Source organism: Lycorma delicatula, chromosome 2 (genome assembly GCF_047948215.1).
Source record: "Lycorma delicatula isolate Av1 chromosome 2, ASM4794821v1, whole genome shotgun sequence".
NCBI lineage: Eukaryota > Metazoa > Arthropoda > Insecta > Hemiptera > Fulgoridae > Lycorma > Lycorma delicatula.
Window position 1 is genome coordinate 162,743,012 of NC_134456.1, and position 20,768 is coordinate 162,763,779.

Below are 20,768 nucleotides of genomic sequence, written 5' to 3' on the forward strand. Positions count from 1 at the left end.
TCTGATCAAAACATACCGGATTATAAAAATATAAGTTTTGTAAGATTTAAGTTTTAATGAACAAGAGTTTGATTCTAAATAATATTTATTTATTTTTACGTCACCATGTAAGCTTGAAGCTTGTGTGTGGAACTTGGAAATGCAATTTTGTAGCATAAGAAAAATACCATGCCTAACTGGAATTTGATATTGATCATGATGTAGAAATTTTTGCTGAGCAATTGCAATTATGTATTACAGTAGTCTTTATGAAAGATGGCACTTATGTTTAAACTACTGCATCTCAGTTAAAATTAAAATTGCACAATAAAAATGAAAGTATCATCAGAAACTGCAATTATTTTTGCGCTAATTGGATCAGCCAATTTTAGTTGTCATTTGTTTGAAAATTAAAGGCATGAAATGTGGATTTTTTGCACTTTTTTTGAGATGTCAACTTTGAAATACTATAAAATCCAAACCAATAGATAAAAATTTTCTACTTTTGGAAGTAGATTATGAACGATTGTTTCTCAATAATTGTAATTAAGATTTAGCCAAAAACAACTACTGTTTAAGCGTACAGGTTGTTTCAAGTAACAACATCACATTTCAGTTAACAAAGATGTAGAAAAAAATAAATTTCCATTAATATCAGGCATTAATTATGAATTTTTATTTGTAGGGTTGAATTAATACATTCGCGTTTTATGGTGAGTAATCGATTTAAAATTGTAGCAAAATATGAAGAACTGAAGAAAGCAGTCTCAATGAGCGGAACATTCTCAGTATTGATTACAGTATATTGATATTATGTCACTGTATATTAGTATAAATTATTTGCAATGCCAGTCTTCAGTCTGACAGGTTCATCAAGGCCTTAAGCTGTGACATCTAATAAATTGTATGGATTTTTTATTTCATGTGTTTAGTTTGTGCTGGTTTTTTAGCAAGTTTATTTAATGGTGCCAGATATTGTAAAAGACAGTTTATAATAGTAGGTTAATTTATATTTTTTCATCAGGTTATAAGTTAAATATTTTTTTTTTTTGTAATTTTTCTGTAACTATCTTAAGTGTAATATGAATGAGATGGAAACACCTTAGTTTTCCAGTCGACATGGCCATACAATTAAGAGTGGTTCATGAAATCATTGCCGAAACATGCCGCATTAGTTGGAGGTCAGTACAGTGGATATGTAGGACAGGTAAGGAATGCAATAGTAATGACAGTTGTTCTCTGTATGAAATGCCAGGGGAAAATAGGACACGGAATGTAAATCTATTACTGGACGATTTCAACCATCATGTATTGTGCAGACTCATATATTAGGACTACCCCTACTGTTAAGAAGTTCAGAGAAGAAATATGGGAAAAACTGGATACAAAAATATCATCTACAACCGTTCGTCGTATTGTGAAAAAAATTGGTTTTTGTTTTTTTTTTTGTTGTTTGTGGGCGAAAAATGCCTGGGCGTTATCATCGCCGGTTGTTATTATTAAAAGAGTAATATAACTCCAAAATAATAAGCTATACAAGGTGTAAACGTAATATTAATAAAAATTTACTAAAACAAGCCAACAAAGCAAAATAAAACCCAAATCTAATATCACAGACAAAGTTGATAAAATATTAAAGATAAAATAATAGAATAAAGAAAATATAAAAACTTACCTAACTCTGATGGGTTGTGCAAAAATCCCCACCCCGGATAGTAAAATTAAACACATAGAGCTAAAAAATCAAATCGAAAATAAAGGTTAAAATTATTAAAAAACTCTCCTAACAGAAAAACATATATAAGTATATTTGCAGTAACCCAGTACTATGCAAAAAGAGAAACATTCACTCCAAAACCCTGCCATCCCAAGACATCACGAATGCTGCTGGGTATATTAAACTGACGACGCAATGCCGCATAACATACGCAGTCCACGAGAATGTGGTGCACAGTCATGCGGCAGTTGCATCGTGTGCACAGGGGTGGGTCTCCTCCTGACATTAGATATTCGTGTGTGATCCTAGTATGCCCCAACCGAAACCGGCAGAGGACCACTTCCTCACGACGAGAGTTCCTGCAAGAGGAGCCCCACAGCAACACTGAGTCTTTAATCCGTCGAAGTTTACCATCAACGGCAGCCGTCCACCCACTTTGCCACCTTGCTCGCAGTGATTGTTTTATATGATTGATAAAATCAAAGGTAGTAACGCGGGTGGTGAAAGAGGGTGAATACACGCATCTTTCGCAGCAGAATCTGCCCTCACATTACCAAGAATCCCAACGTGGCTAGGGATCCAGCAAAAACCTATCCCCTTGTTTCGTTTTTCTAACTCAGTGATTTTATCATAAATGCCAACAACAACAGGATGTCCGGAATAAAGGTTTTCCAACGCCTGGAGAGCATTGTACGAGTCACTGCAAATAAGAATGTTCCTATATTTAGGGCCAACGATACTTAGAGCCCTATCCACAGCAAGTAGTTCCACGGTGAACACACTCGTAATACCGGGTAGGCCAAACATATAAGTCTGTTCATTGAAAACAAAAGCACAACCAACGTTACCGTCATGCTTCGACCCATCAGTGTACACCACCACGTCTGGGTTCGACTTGGTGAGGAGAAACTGGAACACCTGCTGGTAAACAATAGGTGGCATTGATCGTTTATCATACGTTGTAAGATCAAACGTAAAATTTACATGGTTTATTCTCCATGGGGGATTCGAGCACGGACATGATGGAAAGAACGAGGGAATGCCAACATTCATACGCTGCAGCAGACGTCGTGTACGGACACCCACAGGCACAGTACAACGTGGATGGTCCTCATACTTCCTCAAATTAGGATTCTTAAGAACCGGGTCAAAAGCTAGGTGATTTGGCTGTCCGCTGAGAGGGGCAAAATAAGATAACAAAAGCTGGTCTCGTCTATCCCAAAGCGATGACTCGCCACTGTCTACAAGTAAGCTTGCGATAGGGCTCGATCTAAACGCACCTGTAGCAAGCCGAAGAAAAGCATGACGCACACCGTCCAGCATCTTAAGTACGGTTTGATGAGCTGAAAAATAGGCAACACAACCATAATCCAAACGGGAACGAACAAGGGAGTAGTAAAAACGTAACATACACGACCGATCGGCCCCCCAGTTGGTGTTACTTAGAACCCGCATCATATCCAAAAGTTTGGAACACTTTGTCCTCAAATCCCTCATATGTGTGACCCAAGTAAGACGGCTATCAAAAAGCAAACCCAGAAACCTGATGTAAGTAGAGACAGCAATAAGCTCCCTGTTCAGAAAAACCCGCGGATTAGAAGGGTTCCGTAGCCGAGAAAAGACCACACATTTCGTCTTGTCGGGTGAAAATGTGAAACCAGTAGTCCCTGACCAACCCTCAAGGCGAAATATAGTGTTCTGCATCAGTCGCTCCACAGTGGGCGTAGAGCGGCTAGCAACGTAAATGACAAAATCATCAACGAAAAGACAACAAGAGACAGGAGCCTGTACACAATTGGTAATGCTGTTTATAGCCACAGAAAACAAGGTGGCACTTAATACACTACCTTGCGGTACCCCATTTTCTGAGACGACACTGTCTGAAAGCGAATCGTCAACACGAACACGAAACGTCTGGTGATTCAAGAATACCCAGATAAAAGCAAGCATGTTGCCAGTGATCCCCCACCTCCTAAGGGTGTTAAGAATGTCACGTCGCCAGGCCGTTTCATACGCCTTTTTTATATCGAAAAAGATAGCAACGAGGTGTTGGCGGTTCAGGAAGGCGTTTTGTATGGCTGTCTCCATCGACACCAAATGGTCAATGGAAGATCTCCCATGTCAGAAACCACACTGTTCCGAAGAAAGAAAGCCATGTTTCTCTAAGTACCACACAAGCCTGCGGTTCACCATCCTTTCCATTACTTTACACAACACGCTTGTTAAAGAAATAGGGCGGTAGCTTAAGGGATCGGTTTTCTCTTTGCCAGGCTTTAATACCGGTATAATAAATGCCAACGACCAGTCGGGCGGAAAGACTTGTCCGGAGAATAAACCATTGTAAATACTCAAAAGATGTTGTAGTGCTGAGTCAGGAAGGTGCGAAAGCATACACAGGCGAACGTTGTCCGGTCCAGGGGAAGTGTCACGTGAGTTCCTAAGTGCGTGCAACAATTCTTTAAGTAAGAATGGAGCGTTCAATTCACCAACCGAAACACCAATATTCAACTCCAATACTTCCATCTGTGCTTTGTACCTCTGAAAGTCGTTACTATACGACGAGGTGAGAGAAACCCGATCGGAAAGATTTCGCTACAGCCGAAGATGACGTAAGGAGTCCTCCCTCATCGACAAGACCGAGAATAGATTGCCCTGGCGACCTGAAAATTGCATGGATTTTTCTCCACACAGTAGATGTTTTTGTTGTAAAAAAAAACTGAAGATGGTTGATGTTTCTTGATTGAGAAACCTGAAATTGTATTAAAAAGAATTGAATTTTTAAAGACATTTAAAAAATTAAAATGTTTGTCATGGATTAGACATGGGTTAATGAAAATCATTAAGAAAAATGAGATATTAAAATTAAAGTAGTCATCAGAAAGGCAGTTGTTTAATAGTATGTCACGCAGTTTTGGTTAAAACAGGGTTCATTAAAGAAAATATTTGCAGTTAATTCTTCAGATTATCATTCAAAAATGAATAGGGACAGTTTTAAAGAACAGAAGAAGAAGACAAAAACAACAAGAATGCATTCTTTATTCATAACTGTAAAAGGAGCTAAGTTGGCAATTTTTTATCTACTACATTTTAGATGTCCATATTTTTATTACTTACATACACATATAAAAATTTCTTTTAAATATGTTGTCTAGTATGCTTTAACTAAAACTAAAATTATTAATGAAGATTCTAAAATAGCAAGCTTAATATAAAGTTTAAAAGACAAAACACTTTTTATATAAATTACTAAATTATATTTAGCTTGCAATTGATATATTATTAGTGATTTTTATTAATAATGAAATGTTTATATATATGTTTTTTTCTCTCTTTCTTTTCTTACCTGCAGAAAACCACGGTTAGGTGGATTTGCCCTTTATAAGTAGAAGGTTGATTTTATAATTTTATATAATAATAATTCAATTTGATACAAATGGGAAAATACTTCTAGTGACTAATAAAAAAATGTAAATTAAAAATTCCCAACTTTCACTAAATAAGTTCAAGACAAGTGGAGGAAAAACTTCAATCTAATTTAAAAATTAAATTTCTGTCAAGTTAGACTTAGGGTATCAAAATTTATAACACTTCTGTATGTAAAAAAAAATTGAATGAATTCTATTTTAAGTTTAATTTACAAGTCATTTAATATGTCAAAAAAAAACTCTCAAGATGTACCCACAATCCCTATTTCCCCATTATCAGAGGTAAACTATACCTACAAATTCTTCAAACCTGCAAAGAAGTCTGATAATTGTAAACAAGTAATGAACACAAATTCTTTTGTTCAATATGTTGATTATATGCTCACATCCTTTTTTTATTTCTCCCAGAAACACAACTATGGAGATAATTGCTTTTGTCAAATTAAAGCAAAAACAAAAGTAACAATACAAAGATTTCGCATTTAAACTACATGTAAGTTGATGAAATAAAGGAAAATCTAGAAATCTGCAATAAAAATTATGAGCTAATAAATAAAATGTGTATTTAAAATTGTTGAACTTTCACTTAAGTGTGTATTATCTCACTCTTCCAAGTAATTATAATTTAAATAAAAACTTTTCCTGATCTGCATTAATAACGAATAAGTCATATTGAATAAGTATGAATTACTGAAATTCTGAGTAAGAGAAAAAAAGGTTTCCTTTGAGCCTCCACTGATGACTGATGTCTAGAAATCTTTAACATCTACATTGCATTACATATCTGTGGACGATGAATGCAACTGAATTTATAAATTAAGGCACCTAAACAATAATAAATAACATTGCATATATAAATATAGTACTTACGTTACTATTAAGTGATTTGTAAAATATGAGTAGCAAAACCATTATTATATTAAAAATGTATTAGTGCTGTTACTTATAAGAAGTTGTTCGTTATATCATACTTAACCAAACAATGCAATCTAGGAAAGATTTATTTTTAAAATAAAAACAATTTAATTCATATATCAAATGTTAAAATTTAATAAGTACAATGCAACACAATTTAAAGAATTTGGGTAATGAAAAATATAACTGTAATCACTAATTCTATCATTTCCCACAACAGTAACTGTATGTTTATTCAAATAATAGTAAACATACATCAACTGATTCATATATAACCAGTGCAAGTAATCAAAAACAAATAACTCTTAATATGTAAATAATTTAATAATTATTTTTTATATATTTGCAAAGGTTGTTCTAAAAATAATGCACAGATCATCAGGATTCAAATAAAATTTAATTGTATACTGAACTAAGTTTACAGCCCTGTAATATAATTTCTCACCATGTGTAAACATACTTGCCAATGAGGTGGCAGATTTTGGATTCCTGTCAAAAAACATTCTTCGTTGAAGTAGAATTTCCTGTCATGGCAGCTAACTCTTTTTCAAACTGCTGTAAACAAATCTTGGAGTGGTTCTTTTGGGTTTGTTAAAACTGAAGTCCAACTGACTCAAATGAGGGCTGTATAGTGGATGACAACATGTTTCCTAAGCATAAATGATGAAAATACCAACAAGAGAACTCAAAATACATTGGTGTGCATTATCATGCAAAATTTGTACACAACTGATGATTTTTTTTTTTTTTTGGATACAGTTTTTAATCTTTCATTTGCAAAACCTTCCAAATGACATTTCTGTGTAAGAAGCAGTGACACTAACCCTTCACTTGGATTATGTTCATAACAATAACAACACCCTCTTTATCATAAACAAACATCCTTATTTTTGATGGCATGTGATGACATTTCTTTCGTCTCAGAGAATACTGACACTTCTAAGCACTGCTTTGTGACTTCAGTTCAGGTTCAAAATCACATATCTATGTTTCACCAACAGAAATTATTCTATTCAAGAACTGCTTGCCTTTAAAGAACAGTACATGCTTGTTAAAAGTGTTTGCTATTTTAAGAACTGGTACCCATTGCACTGCAACCTTTTTTGTGCAAATGTTTTGTTAAAATGCGGTGTACTATAGTTTTTTCAATTTCCTTCACCATCATGTGACAGTCTTTGCCCCGAACACCATTCCAACAGTAGTGATGCTTCAGTTGTCTACAGCAGTAGTGATGCTTCAGTTGTCTACAGCAGTAGATGGTCATCGAGACCGTGGTCATCTGCAGCACTTCTTCTGCCCTCTTTACACTTTTTATGCTAATGCTGTACGGTGGTATGATCTACAGTATCATTACTACACACTTCCTGTAACAAATGATCAATTATTGGCATAATATTTTCTCTTGTTTTGATTTTGATGTATGCACATTGCTTGAATTTTGTTATGCAACTTTAATTCATTTCTGCCTCATCTTCAGACTGCATTGATATCACCATGCACATAATAAACTCCAAACCTATACGGTCTGACTTGTGACACTTTAGGCTATAAACTGCTGGTTGCCGCAAGTTGTTCTATGTCTTTGCTTTGGTGTGCATGTGAACAGTGCATTACTTTTGGGACATCTCTCATATATGTAAAAAATATCTCGTATTATTTTATTTCAAAATGAAATATAAAAAAAAGCAGTAATTTTAAAAGTGATGAGGTTTCTAAGGAAATAATACTTCTCTGGAAAGGATAAGGAAAAAACATGCTTGACTACCAGAAACAGCACCTAACAAAATACATAATATTTTAAAAAAAGAAGAAAAACAATTTCCAGTTTCTGATAAAACAAAAAAAAAGAATATAATTAAATTAGTATAATTTAATAGATTTTATCAACACCATTACCTGAATAACATTTTACTAAAATAGTAAAATATTTATTTAAAAATGTAGTTCTTGAAATTAAAGATATAGCTCTCATAATAGAATCTTCTCTTTGCATAGCTAAATTAGCTTCTTCCAACTTTTTTGTAGTTAACAGTAATTCATCAAAAATCTGTTCTTTTGGCAGAACAAACTTACAAAAATCTTCATTGTAATTCAGAAAAATTTCAGACAAGTCCATCCAATACACACAACAATGTTGTGTTCCAACTAGAATTATATCAGACATGCTTGACAACGTACAAACACTTTGTACAGCTGTAAAAATAGAAAAATTTCATAATTTAAACAACATAAGCAAAGGAAGTAGTTTTATATTTAATAACAATGAATAGAAAAACAAAAATAATGATAAAATACAAATATAATAAAAAATAATAAGTAACTTACAATACAAATAAAATTACATTATATAGAATCAAATTCTAGTCCATACAGTTAAAACTGAATATTGCAATATTACTATTACTAATAATAATAATTTACAATCTGTTTTAAAAATAATAACTGTAACAAATAAAATTCTATTTGTGTAATTTGTAATTTTTCAAAATTTATAGAACTATTTATAACATCAACTATAAGAAAAAATTAATTTTATTTATTTATTTGTATAGAAGATATTTAACCTAAAATATTTATCTAATTAATAATACAGGTCAACAAAAAAAAAAAAATAATAATTTGGAACTGAGGTAAAAGTGAATTAGAATGTAATTTTTATGCTGAACGTTAAAATGAAATCAGTTTTTCTTCTTCACCCTCAGATTTTTTTTTTATGACCTTTAAAATATTGAGAAATTTCTCAAATAATAGAATACAAAAATAATAATTCCTACCTTTATTTTGCAGACATTTATGTTTATCTTAATTTCTTTTTTCTTACTTTCCTTTTGTGACCAGTTAAGTCTTCTCTTTTTATCATCCAGCAGTATTCACTCATTATAGATTCATCCCATCTGCCTTGATAACATTGTTCTTTCTGCAATATATCTTGGTGGAACCTATCTCCTTGTTTGTCATTGATGTCACTCAAGTTTAAAGGGAAAAAGTACAAAGGAGAAAGTAAAAATGAATTTTCAATGACATTCTGCAGTTTCTAAGAGTTCATTTATAAGCTGATCATGATTTTCAGCTTTTTTTTTCCAAAACAACCAGTAACAACATTTTTGAATGACTTCCATACTGCTAGTTCATTAGGATTCAGTTTGCTGTCAAATATATTTTCCTGAATTAATTTTCTTATATCTGGCCAAATGAATATTCCCTCTTTTAATCTGGTTCACTTAATTGTGAAAAATCTCAGATAATTATTTAAAGCCGTCTCCATCTTTATCTAATGCTTTTACAAAATTCTTCATTAGGCCTAGTTTTATTTATAAAGGTGGTAAATTAATACGATTTGCTTTGACAAGGGGAATATTGAAAATAATTTCCTTTCCTTGGGTAAAGTGATTTCTTTTTGACTGTGTAGTATCTGTAGCCAAACTATACCGCAAGCACAAGAAACACATATAATTCATAAAGCCACTCTGGAGAGCGAGAAGCCCTATTGCTTTCAGGTCAACAATGATTCGCCATGAGTGTTCATCATACTAATAGCTTTTAAAATTTTTGACATACTTTCATATGTTTCTTTCATTGCTACAACATGTGCTACTGGTATAGAAGACAACTTATACGAGTTATGCAATAGCACTATCTTCAAGCTCGTTTTGATGAGTCTATAAATGCCAATCATGAATAATATATTCAATATCCAGTTCAGACATTTGCCCCCCTAACATCATGGCAGGAACAAATTAAACCATCTCTTCTAAAGTATTTCAGTAAATTTTCATTTCGATTTCTTTAAACTGAAATTTTAATATCCTTGCTTAATAAATTCCATTCTTTAAGACGTGAACCAACACGTTCTGCTACTTGTTTCGACAAATACAAGTCTCAAATTAGATTGCTCAGTTCTGCTTGTGATGAGGTGAGGGTTCAGTATTTGGTTCTTCTGGAATGTAATTAATATTTACTGAAATTAAGGATTCATCGGTTGAGCTTTCTGGGGAATCAGAAATTTCATTCCAAGTAATTGTAGCAACCAGAATCGGTAAATCAATACCATGAAGTGTCTCATAGCTGAACATGCTTTTATTGTTTGAATTGAAACTGGTAACATCTGTTAACCAAAAATAGCAGTTATCATAATGGATAGTAGGCTCTCGCAAAATCATAAGTATGCCAAAAGAGCAGATGCCCTTTTTTCCTTTTAACCACTGGGTTACTTAAACGTAGCGCTTGATCTATGCTATATGTGGAATCCAAGATTTATCTTGGTCTCCCAAGGAACAGTTAAAATAATGTTTGCAAAGCTGTTTTCAGCAGATTCAATACTGGTTTTCATTGACTTTTTATGGTGAATTCTACGAAAAACATAACAAAAAAATTTTGAGAATTTTTAGCCTAATTTTTATTCACTGTAAAATTCAAAATGTTTTAATGAATGAAAGTAAACTGAAATATTACAGAAGTACTTACTTAATTAGAAAATTAATTAAGTTTTAATTTATAAATACTTAATTACTTAAAATACTTTATAAAATTGTTTCACCATGGAGCGCAATAAAATACAACGTGGAAAACACACACACAACTTAACAATTCTTTATGTTCAATAGAATAATGCCAAAAGTTGTTTGGTCACAAAAAACTTTCACTAAATTTATGACATCACTTATGAAACAATCTTTATGATAAAACCACTACCACAACTAAAGAACATAGCAAGTCATACCTACAGCTGAACTCACACTGAAGAAAATTTCATCACATTGAATTTCTCATTACTTGACTCACTGACATGTCTGGCTTGACATGAAATATCATTCAACTGTCATGTATCAAATATAGGTCTACAGCATGCATTACAACATAAATCAGATGTGAATAAGTAAACATACAGACACTAACTTATTTGTATTGTTTGTTCCACAAATGACGGAACAAATAAATTTAAGGGGTTAAGATTTAAGAATGTTACAAGATGGGTTGTTTCAGATTCATATACAGATTCAGCATATAAAATACTATATAGAATACCTACTCCAGATATTGGATTAGGAAAATCACACATTTTGGTAATGTGTGATTTTTGGAAGCAATGACACAAAATAAAAATTTTGTGTTAAACTGAGGAAAACTTTCACAAAAACATTAACGTTTCATCTTTTTGAAACAAGCTTACGGAGATGATGCTCTAGGTTTAACACAATGCTATGAATGGTTTTCACAATTTAAAAGTTATCAGTTAATAGAAGATGACCCTCAACCAGGAAGGCCTTCAACTTTAACTGATGACACCCTTGTTCAGAAAATTAACAATCTGGTGCCTGCAAATCGTTGATTGATGGTCAGAGAACTTGCAAAAGAGGTTAGAATCTTGTTTAGATCATGCCGTGACATTTTGACTGAAAAATTGAACATGCACCGAGTTGCAGCAAAGTTGTTCCTTGTTTGATGACCAAGTAGCAGAAAGAATATCAAGTGGATGATGTTAGACAGCAACTTCTTGAGCAAGCCAATGATGATGAAACATTCATGCAAAAGTCATAATGGGGGACAAAAGCTCGGTTTACAGCTATGAAATTGAGACAAAAGTTTAATTGTGACAATGGATTAGCAAAGGAACTCCAAGCCCCAAGAAAGGACGTCGTCTCAATCCAATGTCAAAGTGATGCTCTGTTTTTTCAATTTCAATGGAATTGTGCGTACTATCAAGGCGTTTACAACAGTTACATGAAAAAATTCACAAAAAGAAACCAGTATTGTGGCAAGACAACTCATGGTTCCTTCACTGCAACAATGTGCCTACATAATCAGCTTTGTCAATTCACCAGTTTATGTCAAAAATGAGATGATTGTCCCCCTTCAGCCTCACTACTCACCAGACCTGCCTCCTTGTAATATTTTGTTATTTCCAAAATTAAATTGGCTTCAGGACTGCTTCGTAAAGTGGAAACACTGCTGGAAAAATTGTGTGAATAGGGAATGGGAGTACTTTGAAGGGGACAAGGACTAACAATTTGTAAAATTAACAATAAAAATTAAAAAATCTTTGTTTTGTTACTTTATAATATTGTTGGAATTATAATTTTTCTTTTACATTTTTTCTGCTTTTCTTTTGTTAATTACTAGTTCTAAAATTTCTCTAAGATATGAAGTTCAGTTACTTTCTGAACAGACCTTGTAACATGAAGATGATAAATACTAATTGATTATAAATAATCAATTAGTACTGGACTGTTTTAGTGTAATGATACATACATAACCTGAAATAATTTTAATATTAAAAGTATTTCCAGTAATATTACAAGAAAATTAGTTGGGATAAATAATTTTATGTTAACATCATTTCTGCATTTATTTTTATTAAAACCCAAATAGGTTTCTCAATTTTTAAATTTCTTGTGAATGATTTTTTACATATGAATGGTTGGTTGTTTAGTAACCCTACTCATATTTTAAATAAAAGTTAAACATAACATTTTTGAATAACATTAACATTTAAAAAATAAAAGTGAAAATAAGACTTTTTATATTTTTAGTCTTATTATTTCTGAGATCCATGTCAAATTAGAGCACCAAATTATATTAAAATTAGTATTATTAATATTTAATATCACTAATTAAATAAGAAAAAAAATACTACTATAAATTAGTATTATTTATATTTTATATTTATATTTATTTAAATTAATTCATGATAAAATATACCTTAAAATTAACAAATTATTTTATTTTAACAAATATTTACTTTTAATTAAAGCAATTAGTAACTGTTAAAATAATTAAAAGTGTATTTAAAGTTAGTTTTATTTTTTTAAGTTCATTTTACATATTTCTGTTAATATAAAACCATTGTAAGTAAAAAATATTGAAATGGTGCTCACAAAATGAATAAAAATAATGAGCTAAATAAAAGATACATAATATAAAAATCTCACCCTTCACTTTAGACTTTATACTAGATTCTTGAATTACACCAGTATCATCAAATTTTATTTTGGTTAACATAAAATCTGCTCCATCAGAAGAAACAAGAATTGATTGATTCCTGTTAAATAATGCAATATATACTGGGGCTGATATGTACAACAGTTGAGAACTTTTTCCAGTTAGCATTATTAAAAGTCCAGATGAAACCAGCACAAGAATTGAAGAACATTTTTGCAGTTCTTTATCTGGAAAATATCCCACTATTGGTAAGCAATTATAACGGTTAACAAATATGAGTGATAAAAACAGCTACTTTTCTTTCCAATGAAAACACCTACATTACACCTCACTTCATTTTCAACAATGGAAAATGTTTGAAAAATGATAACAGTTAAAGAAAAGGATAAGAAAAGTTTGAAAGTTCTGGGAAACAGGAGTTACACATCCTGTAAGTTCTTTTAACACTCTGCAGTGTAAAAATATACTTTATATTCTGCAGGCAGAATATAAAGTATAAAATTATAATGAAATTAAACACGAGGTTATCTACCTCATAAGGATTTAAGAAGATGTAAAATTGATGGAAAAGAGCTACCCCATTATAAAAAATAAAAAAAAAATAATGAAGATACAAATATATCAAAGTTTCCTTCAATTTCAACATAACTAATTTTAAAAGTCTATATCAAGTGATAAATATAGTAGTAATTGCCATTAAAATCACAGTTTAATAAATTTGTGTTTTAAAGCAAGAACAGAAATTTTGTATTTAAACAAATATTCATGAACAAGTAATTCTAAAGTGTGTTCAGTATGTAATGTGAGGGAAGAACATATAATAGAATTTTTGGTGATGTGCCCAGAGCTATGAAAATTTAGATTGTGGTATTGAAAGAGACAATGGAAAAAATGAGCTACAGGGTTACCTAAAAAGGAATAGTTGGTAGCAACTAGTTAAATATTGTAAAAAAGACATGAATTATTCTAAAAATAAGGCATGTATTGTAAAAATGACATGAATTGTAAAAAGACATGAACTTTTATTTTATTAAACAGTTTAATAATTAACATTGGCTGTTGGCCAACTTTTAGTTTTGTTTTAATTTATAATATTGTTCGAATTATCAATTTACTTATTCTGTTTTTCTTTTGTTAATTAGAAGTTTTACAATTTCTCAAACAATCTAAAATCCAGAGGGATTATCTGTGTAAAAGAATAATTTTGAGATATAAATTGTATGGTACATATTTAAGTGTTTAATACAGATAACTATCACTATTATTAGCAAGTAAAAGAAATGAGGATCAAATAACAACAGAATTGCAGGTAAAGTAAGTAGGAACCACCTTAAAGATCGGCAGGTAAGCAGCAAAAGAGTTAAAATCTGATAACTATCCTAATAATGAGAATCAGAAAGGTAATAGATCAACACAATTAATTACATGCTTAAAATTGGTGAACCTAAAATAAAAGCATATTCCTTCTGATCAAAAGAATTAAATGTTTGGAAATATTTATTTTAAAATTTACTTCATCTTTACATATTTAAATTAGTGTATCATTAAACATTAAACTGTGATGCTGTATTTCACATACAGCATCACAGTTTGTGGTGCAATCATATGAATAGACTTTGGAATAAATCCTTACCATACATGTGTAATGTTTGTCTACAATCAGCTTAGCTGAGATATAATGTAGGTGTTTAATTTATACTGCATAAAATTCTTAAGTGGTCTTTCAGAGCAAAAAATCCAAAAAAACCTTCATATTTGTAGACAGTTTTGAATTTATCATACATCAATAAATACTAAAAAAGAATCATAACTTAATTTTTGGTGGCCTGGGTTGGTTATTTATGTAAAAAAATTTTTAAACAAGAGATCAGCATTCGAGTTCATCAGTAGGTACTGTTAAAAAAAAAAACAGACAAAAGTGGATACATAATCTGTTTTTGATCAACGAATAACAGAAAGACCAATAATCCTAAATGATGCTACACACATCATCCTCTCTCCAGCTCTGTACAAATGTACCTTATGCACTACAATATCGTAGAGGTACATTTCACATACTTCTATATTGTTGCACACAGAACATAAGTACAGTTTTAGAATAGGTTATTTTGTGCAGGTTACCTCTATAATGGTAGTTGGTTCTTCATGTCCGGTTGTAATCTGTGAAGGAATAAACACTCTCACTTTGGCTGGAATTCCCTCTTTATTACTTTTTTATTAAATTTACTTCTATTTTGATTTTATTTCAATAATATACTGTTAACTATCAATTAAAAAAATTCAGAAGTCATTATTCTTTTTTCAATAGGAATTATGTTTGTAGAGATTTCTTCAATCTCTATTATAAATGTTAAATGGTTATAACCCTTGGAACCCATGGATTTAATTTTTTTGAAATTCAAGTTTGCTTCTTCTTATAAGATAGTGAGTGTACTTGCCAATTATGCAGTTAAATTTTCAAATTTATTATATTTTATGGTTTTCAATTTTTTTTACTGAATAAAGAAAGAAAAAAATTAAAAGGTACTTTGTTAAAATATACTAACTTTTCATTCCATACATACATTTATATATATGATTTAGATTTTATTTACTGAACCAATTTTGCAGTATGATATAGAAAAATTTTTACATTCGATAAAAATATTAACATATATTTTTATTGTCATATCAATGTTTTAGGCCGTTATCAGAAGGGTCAATCATAAGACCAAATGATCTAGCTTTCTGATCACTTGACAGGATTTCAATTTTATACTTTGCTATTATTATTATTATTGCACTTCATCTTGGGGTTCACCATCAGCACACTACATCATTCAAAAAGGGGATTTTTCTAAATTTAGTAATTTTATTTCTCTATCTGATTCAACCTTAGCAATTTTTACTTCAAATGTGATAGTTTTAAACTTTATATTTTCACTAGTCTTCCAGTTTCCTGTTTCTTTGTACAGTCAGTTCAATTCCACTCCTGATGAAAGCAAGTTCATAAAGTTAAATTCCCACAATTATGTCATGAATAAGTCAGTTACATTACACACAAACACACACACACACATATGCACATATGCACATATGCACATACACATATATACACATATACACATATACACATATACACATATACACATATACACATATACACATATGCACATGTTTTTCAATTTTTTTATAATCTACATATTTTATATTTTTTTTATAATTTGTTTTTTAAATTTTGGAACACAGGGGACTTTCCAGTACACATTCACAGAAACAATTGCTCTTATTTTTCAACTAAAATAAACTCCATAAACTAAACATGCAGTAACATAAAAAGAAAAGGATATACCTATTACCAAAGTTATAATCAATAGCTACAATAGGTTGTAATGAAGAAAATACTGTATGAGCCTGATCAGACTGTTGTGTAATGGAAAAAGCCAAAGCTTGTCCACAATTTAATCCAATAACAGGAATTTCCACATCATTCTCATTTAAAAATGGGAAATATTGTTGTTTTAATTCTTCAGACAATGGAACATCAATGCATGTAAACACAACCTGAAATAATACAACTTTACAGTCTTAAATCGAAGATAAATTTTATTATGATGAAACCTATGCCCTGTCGGAATGAAACTACAGTCCACAGATAGCAGTATTACTTTTGTGTAAACTACAAAAACTGCTTTATTTCATACTTATCAACAAATCTTCCTTCTTTTTATTACCTCAGAATAAACACATTTGTTAGATTTTATTAATATATAAATATAATGAATATATACTAAAATTATTGTTTGTTGCTCAGCTTTTATTGTCACTTCATTTCAATGTAGGGTCAATCCATTTGAAGTGAACCAAAAAACCATAAGATGATTGCTTGATCAATTCATAAAAAATTTTAACTTACCCAATTGTTTCCTACATGTTTCAGGACCTTAAAATTATTTTTTTTAATTTTTCATTCATGCAGTTTACCTGTGGTGACCATTTTTGTTACGGTGTGCACATCTATTTCTGTGGTTGTAAGGGTTTACAGAAAAAAATCATCACTAGAAAACTGTTGGTCCTGGAAGGATGAAACAAAAAGCAATTTATTCTATGTAAAAGATTGGTCCACTGGTTTATTTACCTATCTGTTTTCTTTCTATGAGAAAATTACCAATAAAGTTGAACATGAAAAACGATGAAATTTCACTTTAGATAATTTTTTCAAGAGGCAGGGATGGCATACACAGTTTGAATTATTTGTTTATATGTAGATGTATGTTAGCAGTTTTACCATAAATAGTATTATTGGTTTTATATACTTACCCCTTAAGTTTTATGAATTTTTGAAAACTAATTTTTTTTTTAAATTCAAATTTTGGCTTCAAATAACTCTGATAGGGCTGGTGATAAAAATCCCAAATTTGCACAACTTGCAGTGTTTTTGTAGATGTGTATGACAAATAAAAAAGTTCCTTGTGTATTGTACTAAAAAAAAGTAATAACTTCTCAAGAATCATGAAAAACCTGTTACAAGCGATACCATTTTGACTCAAATAATTAAGTGCTCCAAGGGGGTTTCTTGTCTTCTTGGCATTTTAATATTTTTATACTTATTACTATAGTTGAAAAAGACTTATTTGAACCGTTCAAATGCAGTGTTCATGTTATAACAAGCGCTTTAAGTAATTTCCAGTCATCCGGAACATTCATGTTGCAACATGCTCATTTATGCTTGTTGCAACATTTAGCTTTGCAGTTAAAGATTGGTCAGTCTGACATTAGTCAGTGACCTGAATTTGTGAATTTAGTGATGAAAACCAACTTATTTTTTTACATGTTAATTCAAATGTCACTATTTGTAAATATCATGAAAAAACATTTTTGTCAAAATTCAGTCACCTGTATGGGCAGTTCTGCTGTGACCTTTTGAGAACTCATAAAAAAAACAATTAAGAAAACTTCCTAACCTAACCTAACCAAGGCAAATAACATTAGAGCAAGCTCTTAAATAACATATTTTTCCAAATTTAAATTTAGTTCCTGGAAAGTTTCTTCATGTTAACCATTTCAAAAGTATTTTTTCTAAGCAGAACAAAGTACTATATGAATGCAAAAACCAAGAGCAATACAATACACTGCCCCACATCATAATGTTGAACAATTGGATGCTGCTTGCAGCATTTTGGGTGTATCACCTCCATCAAAATTCAAAAAATTAAGCACAGATCAAAGACCATCAGCATTAAAATTTAAAATAAATAAGGTATCTGAAAAATAATAAACTTCCATTGCTACAAAAACAGGCTCTTTCACAGAAGAATAATTAAAATTTTGCAACAATTTATTTTTCTTTAATAGTGTATATAAAAATAAACCAATATAAAAACAAATTCTTGAAAAAATATGTATGCTACTCATTGAAATCTCAAAATTTGAATTAAAATAAAAATAGTTTTAAAAAATTCATAAATATTTAGGAGAAAGTATATCACTATTAATATTATTTATCGTAAAACTACTAACATATACCTACATATAAAAAAATAATTCAAACTGAGTATGCCATTCCTGCCTCTTGAAAAAAATTACCAAAAGTGAAATTTCATCATTTTTCGTGTTCAACTTTATTGGTAATTTTCTCATGGAAAGAAGAGAGATAGGTAAATAAACCACTGAACCAATCTTTTACCTTGAGAAAATATGAATAAATTGGTTTTTGTTTCATCCTTCCAGCACCAATATATTTTTAGTTATGATTTTTTCCGTTTGTTTCATTACAATTATTATTCAGTTATTCTATATTCGAAGCTATCATCAATCAGTTCAGCTGATACCAGAGTGGAAAACAGTAGCATCGGTTACTAAAAATGGCCACAAAAATGACTGAATGTATTATGATGTGAGCTTTTAAAATGTTATATGAAAATAAATTTGGTTTATCATTAAAAATGTATAGATTCAAATGATTTTCACCACCAACCATCACGAACAAAAACATTACAAATTTACTAAAGCTACCCTCTCTGCTATCTTCATCATATGAAAGTAAACAGAAATGTAAATTTAAAAAAAAAAAAAACAACATATTTTTAATTAGTGAACTCATTAAAAATTATTTTATTTAAAAATATTATTAATAATAATTACCTTATCAACAGCAGCTTCTAAAAGAGTAACAGTATACAAACAACAAAATGTATCTAGCATGTAAACATGTCCTAGTAAATTCTCAGAAAAACTGAAATGGCAATAAACTTCTCTTTAAAAGCTGAAATAGCAAGTAATGTATCACACTGACTTAAAATCCCTGTCTTAGATTGTACCCAACCAAACAGACAACCTGGAGATAAATCAAACATGTCTACATCACTGGAACACCTAAAAATAACAAAAGATTTTACAATAATCAAGTACAAAATTTATTTACACAACAAATTAAGTAAAATTTAATTGGAAAACAATTTCTTATCTTATTTTTTTGTGTAACAGCATTGGCTTTGATTGTCATAACCATTTTGCCAAAAAATACACCAGGCTATTAATGCTTGACACAAGTAAAAATTACAAAAACAATCATTTTTTATTTCCTTTTGGAGACAGTCCTTTCGTAAGATATGTGGTATCTATCAATACAGTATCACAATGCTTAAATTCAGTAATGTAATACACAAAGATATCTGTTAAATAAGATGATTATGTTTCTATCTCTTAAGAGAGTAGTGAAAACTGACTATGAACTTTTTGGTAGATATCCTGGACATGTCTGAATCTACATGATAAACATCAACCCTTTTGGTCATTCAGTTGATCGAGTCATTGTTTACTACAGTTGCATAACAGAAAAATGCTAAGTTAAAAAATTTGAAATTTTTAATAAAACTGAAGAATTTGAAAATGCTTTATTGATGGTTTAATGATTTTATTCAGACTAAGTATCTCATGCTTGTGTTTGAGTAACACAACTTAATATTTCAATTCAGTATCGCACATTGTATATTGACAGACAGTGCATGAAAATGTTTGGACAGGATCTCAACATGAAAACGTTTTGTGTAAAGATGATCCCAAGGATTCTCACACCAGAGAAAAGAATGCACAAGAAAATCTACACTGACATGCTGCAACTTGATACCAACCCAAAAAAAACCAAACAACTTTTAATGAAACCTCGAACTTCCAGTAGATTCTGAGATCGAAACAGTTTTGAAAAACTGTTTTTGATCGACAAACGTTGCTAAAATCAAACAACCTCCATGTTTACTGGATATGGTCCCAGAGCATTATTCTAATCTATGCTTAAAGGAACACATTTTGAGTTAGTTGCAGTAAATAAACAATAGAACGGCAGATGTGTTAAAACATTAAACAGAAACTGGTCTGCACCATGCCTTCAAGCAGTGGAAAACAAGAATTCATTGGTATGTAAGAGCAACTGGGGCAATAATGAAGGGAACAAACATCACAATTTTAATAAATATAAATAAGGATGAGTTATTGTATCAATCTTGTTATTTAATAGATACTTCTTGTAAATGTCATCAACAACCAATATGCAAATTAAACAAACTGGGTGGAGTAACATAATCTAAAAGACAAAACTTTCATTTTTAAGGTACTGCGATAGTAGCTGAGAACAAAATAAATTACAAAAAAGCTTGCTAGAAAGCTTACATAGAACTTATTACAAAAGCTTAAATAAAATAGAGAGTCATATAAAGTAGTTTATATTTAAGATTTCAGTCTTTCAGATGTAAACACCTTTTTTTAGAAAAGTAAATTTAATTTATCAAAATTTTACCTACATGTTCAAACTGTAA

At 30.7% G+C, this 20,768-nt stretch overlaps 2 protein-coding genes across 11 annotated transcripts in view; both read right to left on the reverse strand.

Annotated features, from left to right (window-relative positions):
• The window catches only part of LOC142319376 (uncharacterized), a 226,504-nt gene that overhangs the window by 84,978 nt on the left and 120,758 nt on the right, over window positions 1-20,768 (reverse strand). The window lies entirely within an intron of this gene.
• On the reverse strand, window positions 1,663-19,168 carry LOC142320302 (uncharacterized). The gene is made up of 5 exons (XM_075358008.1): window positions 19,099-19,168; window positions 16,314-16,518; window positions 12,966-13,202; window positions 7,933-8,229; window positions 1,663-1,714 (listed from the first exon to the last, which is right to left on the reverse strand). Exons 1-5 carry the CDS (start codon window positions 19,156-19,158, stop codon window positions 1,701-1,703), a joined length of 813 nt encoding a protein of 270 aa, XP_075214123.1. The 5' UTR covers window positions 19,159-19,168; the 3' UTR covers window positions 1,663-1,700.